The sequence below is a fragment of the Haliotis asinina genome, chromosome 11 (assembly GCF_037392515.1).
Source record: "Haliotis asinina isolate JCU_RB_2024 chromosome 11, JCU_Hal_asi_v2, whole genome shotgun sequence".
Taxonomy (NCBI): Eukaryota; Metazoa; Mollusca; class Gastropoda; order Lepetellida; family Haliotidae; genus Haliotis; species Haliotis asinina.
Genome location: NC_090290.1, coordinates 37,318,505 through 37,327,739, shown reverse-complemented (window position 1 = coordinate 37,327,739; position 9,235 = coordinate 37,318,505). Strand labels below are relative to the sequence as shown.

The following is a 9,235-nucleotide window of genomic DNA, read 5'->3' as shown; positions in this document are numbered from 1 at the left end:
TATTCGTCCCTTACTTCACACTTCTACCCAGAGTTCCAGAGGTCACCCTTGTACCTCGATCTGTCACAGGCTGCCTCCGTTTGGCGTCCACAGTACAAATCAAGATCTTGCATATGTTGATTTAATAAACATGTGTTTAAACATACGAAAACGTGATAAAAAGGTTTACTTTCATTTTGTAAATACTCTCAAACAGTCAACACTAGTTCTGCGTTGTTATCTTTTGTTTAAAAGTGGTTGTACGGCTCCATAAACTCTGAAACAGTCCCTTTGATTTATACACAGCCACTTTCATTACCGTACACATCCCTCTTGTAGTTTAAAATTTAAAAAGAAATATGATTTCAGAATAAGCGCGTTTGTTTACAGACGAGAAACTCAGGTCTCGTGATATGCAAATTAGCCTGTGGCAGTTGTGTAGCCTTATCACTGCGAATGTGTATCACTGCAAATCTGTACGAGATTGGGATAAATGTCCTGGGATTTAATAGCTGATAAATATCTGAATCAGCGCAGTATTCACTGGTACTGATTGTGTTGCATCTCTAGCACAGTGAAGCAGAATTTCCTGGTACTGAGTGAGTATTGTTTTACGCTACTTCTTACAATACTCCATGAATATCACTGCATGGGACAGTAGGATCCTGGTACTGAGTGAGTATTGTTTTACGCTATTTTTTGCAATACTCCATGAATATCACTGCATGGGACAGTAGGATCCTGGTACTGAGTGAGTATTGTTTTACGCTACTTCTTACAATACTCCATGAATATCACTGCATGGGACAGTAGGATCCTGGTACTGAGTGAGTATTGTTTTACGCTATTTTTTGCAATACTCCATGAATATCACTGCATGGGACAGTAGGATCCTGGTACTGAGTGAGTATTGTTTTACGCTATTTTTTGCAATACTCCATGAATATCACTGCATGGGACAGTAGGATCCTGGTACTGAGTGAGTATTGTTTTACGCTATTTTTTGCAATACTCCATGACTATCACTGCATGGGACAGTAGGATCCTGGTACTGAGTGAGTATTGTTTTGCGCTATTTTTTGCAATACTCCATGAATATCACTGCATGGGACAGTAGGATCCTGGTACTGAGTGAGTATTGTTTTGAGCTATTTCTTACAATACTCCATCAAGATCACGACAGGGGACAGCAAGGGCCCAGGTAATGACTTCAGAGGTGCTCCAGGCTCAAAATTTGTTCATGCACGTTATAGAAATTTGGATAAGACACAGTTCACAGAATTTATTTATTTATTTTGAAATAGCACAACGAGCAAAAATATCTACAGCGAATTAATTGTACATGGACTTTATGAAGAGCATGAGTGCATGCATCCTGATGTTCACAGCAATAAATGTTACAATAAATAAATCGAGATTCTTCAAAAAAGACGTTGAAATAATTTAGTACACAGTGTATATACATGTTGCAACGGATATTTTGTGATCTTCACCTTTATGAAAGGTATTTATTTATCGATCTGCAACCCATCATAATTATACATTCCGACATGACATTATAAAATGAAATTAGCCTCATATTTCAATTTTCTAGACGATCCTACAATGTATTCCCTAAATAAAAATATGTTCATCCTCGCAAACTGAAAACTTGGTCAGCATCACCTTTCTTCGTCAACATTTATGTTTCAACTATTCCTAAAGCAACTCCACCTAAACTATAAGTTATGTTTTATGGCTGGAATCATGTCGATGTGACGCAATGCCCAACTCAACACAACCATACTGTTACCTAGCAATCTAAGTTTAAACATCTTAACTTCTCAATAATTCTTAATAAATTACACACTGTAAATAATAACATGGCCTTAAATGTCTTTATTTCGCCAGACACCACTCTTGCTTGCTGAAGTTGGAAATGAAGAAGACATAATATTATGTGCTATGAACAAACGTTGGTTGTGTTCACAAATGATGACATAATTGATCCTATCGATTTTTAAATTCAAGGATACTGAAAGATGCACGCTCGACCACCGGGTACTACGGTTGCATGGTTTAGCGTCGAGAAAGACAATGCCTATTGTTAGACAGCACAAAGGTGACATATCAGCTGTGAGTGTCAAGTATGTGAACGTGAAGCCATTAGTCCTGAATCGGAGTTAGGACGAGTCCATGCTTTTGACTTGAGCGTCAGTGTTGTGTTAATAAGTGTTTGGTACATTTCATTCCTGTCGTTAAGTACAGTCCGCACATGGATGTCTGTAGCTTAAAAGCTTTCGTTCATGGACTAAAGGCATTCCGCATCCTGCAAAACCAGTCTGTGCATCTCTCGGTGTGTTGCTTCATCGTCATCTTCAGGTCGACACACACGAGGACGTCGTTGGTGGCGTGGTCCAAAGCCAGAAGTCGAGTCTCGTAGTCACCCTGGAAACAGCAGGTTCAGAACATCACAAAATTAAGTTACCATATGAATTGCTGTATCTAGTCTCTTTTACGTGATAACTAGTACGTTGTGAAATGTATTGCATAGCATACGTTTTCAGGTTAGCGAACATTTTAATGTTATCAAATATGTATAAGCATTCATATTTATCAGCTGAAGTGCAAAACCATTGTCATTTTGTAAATTAAGATGAGTAAAAATAAATATAAATAGTTGCAATGAAAATTTGTAAATATTTAATGAGTAGGTGAGTTTCGTTTTACGCCACACTCAGCAATATTCCACCTATATGGAGGCGGTCTGTCAATAATCGAGACAATCCAGTGGGACCAGACAATCCAGTGATCAAAAGCATGAGCACCGATCTGCCCAACTGGGAACAGATGACATGTGTCAGCTAAGTCGGAGGGCTTGACCACCCGATCCCGTTAGTCGCCTCTTACAAGCACAGTCGCGTTTTATGGCAAGCATGGGTTGCTGAAGGCCCATTCTACCCCAGACCTTCACGGGTCTGTAAATGTTCAAGACTTCAGGGAGGTATCACGTACGCAAATTGCAAAATGTTTAATCGAAACAATTTTGTTGTCTTAATGTTTTAGTCCATCTGCAGAGCATAATCACCAAAATTATATGTTACATTGGAAATTTATGTATAAATAAATCGCACAAATCGCAAAATAAAAAAGTTCATAGTATGTTAACTTTTTGTAAAGTCTGTATGAAGTCGTTTTGGAGACCTTTCACGGAACGCTATGGCAAGCTCTCTGGGCAGTTGACAGTAACGCTTTGTGTATGCGGAAGTGTTTTATTTTATTGAAAGAATAGCGAAGCTCAAATCGAAATGTCTTCTCTATCTTCAAGGTAAAAACAATCAAGTGCAAAGTATGATACAATATACCTGGACGTACCTCGGCAAAGAACGCCAGTATTGACGGTATGGGGGGCATTGTAAGGACGTAGTTCTCTATGTTCAGTCTCTGTATCGGCAAGGGGCAGTAGTCGTTGATGCCGACGGATGACAGCATGTTCTGGATCTGCCAGCCCACGTTCCTCATAACGCCAGCCCAGTTGTCCCGCTGCATCGTTTCTAGCAGTGTGCACGTGTCGTTGTAGGTGCTGAAATATGCCAACAGAATGACATCTCCGTAGCGTTGTGTAACATGAGAATTTTAAAAAGATTTTTTTTGCGTAACTTGGACGCCGTATATTGCAGAAAACGGTAACAAACAGTACTTACGTAAGATAGATTAAATCCAATTCTTATGCGTTATTTTCGTGTATCCTCACAGAAACCTGTGGCAAATCTTACACCATATCTCCAAACAAAATAGTCTATAGACATGCTTTAATACGTTTTTTTGTACTTCGTTTTGATTTGGCAATAAAGAAGAAGCTCGTTTTGAGTTCATATATTGGACGTTTTCAGTGGTTCATGGCGCCATGCACTGCCAAAACAGAACCTCAATAAAATAGAGTAAATCGAAACCTTTTGCGTCATTTTCTTTCAAATTAACAGAAAACCTAGCGCCACACCGTCTTAAACGATAACGAATACACATAAGATACTTCATCATGCCCGTTAAGATACGGGTGTGAATTGGTCTTCGGCAATCCATGCTTGCCGTAAGAGGCGAGTAACGGGATCGGATGGTCTGGCGTGCTGGCTTGGTTGACACGTCATCGCATCTCAGTTGCGTAGGTCTATTTTCATGGTGTTGATCACAGAACTGATTGATTCCAACTCGATCATTTACAGACCGCAGCCACATAGGTGGGATATTGATGAGTGCGGCGTAAAACTATATAACTCCTTCTTAAACTATGAACAACAAGGACGATTCTTTACGAAGTTCACTCACCATGAACCCACGTTGAACAGGCATGGCACTGGGAGGTCGATCCAACCCTTCCTCTTTGACGACAGTTTTAATACCATCCTGTCGAGGTGTGACCGAGTAGATGAGGCTTGCAACGTGAAGCTCATGTTCCCAGGAATCGTCACTGGCATCGGCGTCACGGCGATGTTGTCGATCGATATCGATGGGTCGGTGCCTGGAAACGAACGTCAGGATCAAGAGGAAAGTAGGTACTGTCGCATGGGCAAGAGCAGTTTTACAGGCTTCCAGAGGTGGACCGTGAAAGCAATTATTGAATTTTAAATTGATCACTTTTCGTATATTACTGTGTTGAGTACATGTATTTACCACCTCAAGCACGTATATTACTGTGTTGAGTACGTGTATTTACCACCTCAAGTACGTATGTTACTGTGTTGAGGACGTGTATTTACCACCTCAAGTACGTATGTTACTGTGTTGAGTACGTGTATTTACCACCTCAAGTACGTATGTTACTGTGTTGAGTACGTGTATTTACCACCTCAAGTACGTATGTTACTGTGTTGAGTACGTGTATTTACCACCTCAAGCACGTATATTACTGTGTTGAGTACGTGTATTTACCACCTCAAGTACGTATATTACTGTGTTGAGTACGTGTATTTACCACCTCAAGTACGTATGTTACTGTGTTGAGTACATGTATTTACCACCTCAAGTACGTATGTTACTGTGTTGAGTACGTATATTTAGGGCCCCAAGTACGTATGTTACTGTGTTGAGTACGTATATTTAGGGCCCCAAGTACGTATGTTACTGTGTTGAGTACGTATATTTAGGGCCCCAAGTACGTATGTTACTGTGTTGAGTACGTATATTTAGGGCCCCAAGTACGTATGTTACTGTTTTGAGTACGTATATTTAGGGCCCCAAGTACGCTTATTTGTCGTTTGATGCAATACTCAACTGAAGAAAACTCAACAAATCCTTATCGTTTTCGTAATACGTATGTATGAAAGGTCACAGGTGAAAGATATCAACGTCGGATGACCTTCTATTATCCAAACGCTAGTCAAGCACAGATATGTACTCACAATGGATGTGAGAAGCTGTCATCAGAAATGATACGCGGCGGCAATCACTCACTCTACTTGATAACAAGTGCGTGCTATCTCTTCGTGTCACTGGCACGGGGAATGTTATCATCAGTTGTGATGCCCCATCGTCATGATAACTCGCATTACAACCTACACTGTAACCCTCGTGCGGCAACATTCCATATGAACACAATGAATAGTGATCATTGACCCGAAGACTCGAGGTCCGCGTTAGAATTGATCTTCAGCAGCCCATGCTTGTAAGAGGCTACGAATTGGATCGGGCGTGCTGACATGATCGACGCATGTCATCGGTTCCTATTTGTGGAAATCGACGATAATGTTCTTGATCGCTGGATTGTCTGGCCCAGACTCGATTATTTACAGACCGACCCCATGTAGCTGAAATACTGTGCGGAGTAGAACTAAACTCACTCACTCACTCATTAACCCGAAACTTTGTAACCAAAGTCATGTCTATGATGAGTAGTACGCAATTATTAAAGAATCAGATGTACAAACCGACAGCATAATAAATAACTTCAGGTCTGATCTGACGAATATTAAATCAATCGATATAATTAAATAAACTGAGAGGCAAACAAGCGTACCTGCTTAGACGTTTCATGTAAAGTAAAATACTTTGTTATCCATTCTTTTTCCCCGCAAAGTAAAAATTCAGCTCGATAAAAATCTAAAGTAAGAAATTACTTGCAATCACGTATACAACTATTAATAATATGTTTTCCAATCCACCCGTGAAGGTCCCGGGGTAGAATAGGCCTTCAGCAACCCATGCTTGCCAGAAAAGGTGACTATGCTTGTCGTAAGAGGCGACTAACAGGATCGGGTGGTCAGGCTCGCTGACTTGGTTGACACAGGTCATCGGTTCCCATTTGCACAGATCGATGTTCATGTTGTTGATCACTGGATTGTCTGGTCCAGACTCGATTATTTACAGACAGCCTCCATATAGGTGGAATATTGTTGAGTGCGGCGTAAAACTAAACTCACTCACACTTACTTTCCAATGTTGTAGATTGCAACCAACAAAAGAAAGTGTATCGTGTAAGACTGCACATACTATAACGTATCGTTCAATGTAAGAATACGCCATAAAATATATTAAAAAATAATAAATATGTTCTTTTTCAAAAAAGACATCACTCGTAGATCATCTGAGAATTACAGTAACGCATTGAAATGAAGGAGGAAAAAACAATTATATAATAATGAGTACAGACGTCATCTTCAGAGGACGGTTATTCTCGATTACCTGCCGAAAGAGGTTTGACTGGCCAAAACCTACTCACAGTCCGTTAGCCATATTATTATTCCCAGTGCTTAGGCTTCCCTGCAGTGCTAAATCTCTCAAAGAAGCAAGTCTAGATTTCCTCAGGTTCAGAATCTCTCATCTCCACGGGGTTACGTTTCAGTTTAAAGGGGTTGATTTGTGGCTCTCAAAATTGTAATTTTATATATTCACAGACCTAGCACTAGTCAAGCCCAAAACGAAAACGACCTTGAAACCTATACGAAGGGATAGCTGAAAAGCAGTGACGACATCACGTTTATTTGGAACCCATGTTAAAAATTTGGTGCCCACGTGTCAAACAAAACAAAAGAAAAATAAAAAGAAAAAAAAAGAAAAAAAAGAACGCCCTAAGCCTAAGTTAAAGTATGAAGTTACGGCCTCCAAAGTCCTAAGATCGATTTGAACAACTTCAAGAACAATATGTAAGCGTACGTGTCAGTCTGGCACAGTGTCTGTAATAGTTTCATAATTTCAAGAATCACAACGACCCCGCTGTTTAAGAAGGAATGAAATGCTCTTACCACAATCGCGCCATTGTAAAGACGTATATTCGGCTCTCACAACAGTGAAAATAACAAGGCCAATCCCTGTCCATAGAGAACTCATATTGTCAGTTAAGAGATCCGCCTCTACGACCGGGTTTCAGAGAAGTGCACGTGTGTTTGAAGCACTGATGAGATCTCAGGTGGTATTTATAACGTTGCAAGAGCTCGTACGATGCAACATCGCGCGATATTCTAATATCACGTGGTCGTATTCATTCGGAAGACTTCGTATGTTTTCGTAAATGCGATCCGATAAGCTTCATCTCGTAATTGGACCACGGAGTACACTTTTAGCAGAGAGTGTCAATATTAGTCGGCTTGACGCTTTTATTAAAGAAAACGATGACTTATATGAATAATATCTTTAAGAAAACTAAATTTAACAAAACATGGGATAGAGAATGGAAGAATGAAGAGCGGGGCTAATGCTGATGTATCAGGGTGAAAGGTAACCATAATTGGATTACATTTCACTGATAACTGAGTGACAAGAAGAGGTAAATGTTCGCACTAACAAATTTCCCATTTCGAAATTATTCTGGTGTTTATTCTTATTTGACTCATGTCTCTCTATGCCCGATGGAGTTCAAGAGAGTAAGTTTGATTAATGGAACATTGTTGATTTACTTCTACAATGTACGTATACACAAAGTTTATACACGTTATCACATTGAAGTATGTTTGGTAAAGAGACCACACCACCACCCGAATCACGAATTTGTTACTCATGAACATCCGGGCTACAACTTTTCTTCAGCAACCAGGGACTACTAATGGGATCGGGTGGTCGAGTCTCTGAATTTTTTGTACATCATCGTATTCCAGTTGACTAGATCCACGCTCGTTATCTATAAACCTGGTTTAACGTAAATATTCCCAAAAAGAAACGCATAGGTGATTTGTATTTTTACCAATTACCAATTATGTTCAAACAATCGTCGCAATATGCAACAAAGGTCTTAAAAACATGATTTTACACCATTGCTTAAATAAAAAATCCATTTTACATGAAAATGTTGATTTTGATGAGATGTCCTACAATGATTAGAATGGTATCGTCACAGCGCAAAAGAAATCACCTTCCAGCTGAAATTCTGTAAAGAAATAGCATTCACTGTCTGGCAGTAAAATCCAGATACCTTTCAGAAATTGGCATTTGTTTTGAAGGAGTTTCAAGGTCAAATCACTACATGAGGTCTTGACTCTGCGACACGGAGCATCGACATTAAAATAATGCATAGTGGAGATTACCAGTCTTCTGTTGCCTGGCGGCTGCATGTTAGTCTGGGCAAGATGTCATGGTTTGAAGTTCGTTGCAACCAAACAGGTGTAACAAATGCCCGTCTTCGTACAGGCATACCTCGAGTTACCACTGCAGCCCAAGATCGGTACATCCGGGTACTACAGCTGCGTGATCGTACTGCCACGAGTGAGTGCAAAGCAGCCAGGGTTCCTGGACTTCAGAGGATATCTGGTCAAATTGTACGAAACAAGTTGAAAGAGATTAGTCTGAGTGTCAGGAAACCCGACGTCTGGGTCGTACTTCGTCGTCACTATCTCGCTCAACGTCTCCGTTGTGTAAAGTTGGCTGTACAGATATTCTTCTAAAGTGGTGTAAATTTCATTCACTAAAGTCTATATGTCGAAGAGTTATACAAGAGAAATATTTTCGCAACAGATTTCTCGTCTATGCGTTTCATTTTTGGATAGTTTAGATAGACAACGTGTTTCCTTTTATTATTATTTTTAAAAGATATTTAAATTTTATAACGCACATATCCACGCAACTAGTACATGTTCAAGGCTCATGACTGTAGAGCTATCTTTTCTTCTTTAACCTGCAAATATGGTCAAAATATGATCAATACTATTTAATGATTAATATGCTAGAAAATGAATATCATCATGTATAATTAGAATACCCATTCAATTGTATGACAATGCAGAGAAAAATATGTCTACCATGTTATCATTACACAACCCTAATCCTCATATAAATCTTTTGAATTCAAAAT

General features: G+C 39.6%; 1 protein-coding gene across 1 annotated transcript; it reads right to left on the bottom strand.

Moving 5' to 3' along the window:
* Window positions 1–1,251: 1,251 nt before the first annotated feature.
* On the bottom strand, window positions 1,252–7,434 carry LOC137256595 (ganglioside GM2 activator-like). Its single transcript, XM_067794470.1, has 4 exons — window positions 7,197–7,434; window positions 4,285–4,477; window positions 3,334–3,541; window positions 1,252–2,406 (listed from the first exon to the last, which is right to left on the bottom strand). The coding sequence occupies exons 1-4, from the start codon at window positions 7,279–7,281 to the stop codon at window positions 2,263–2,265; spliced, it is 630 nt and encodes a 209-aa protein (XP_067650571.1). The 5' UTR covers window positions 7,282–7,434; the 3' UTR covers window positions 1,252–2,262.
* Between the last annotated feature and the right edge of the window lie 1,801 nt (window positions 7,435–9,235).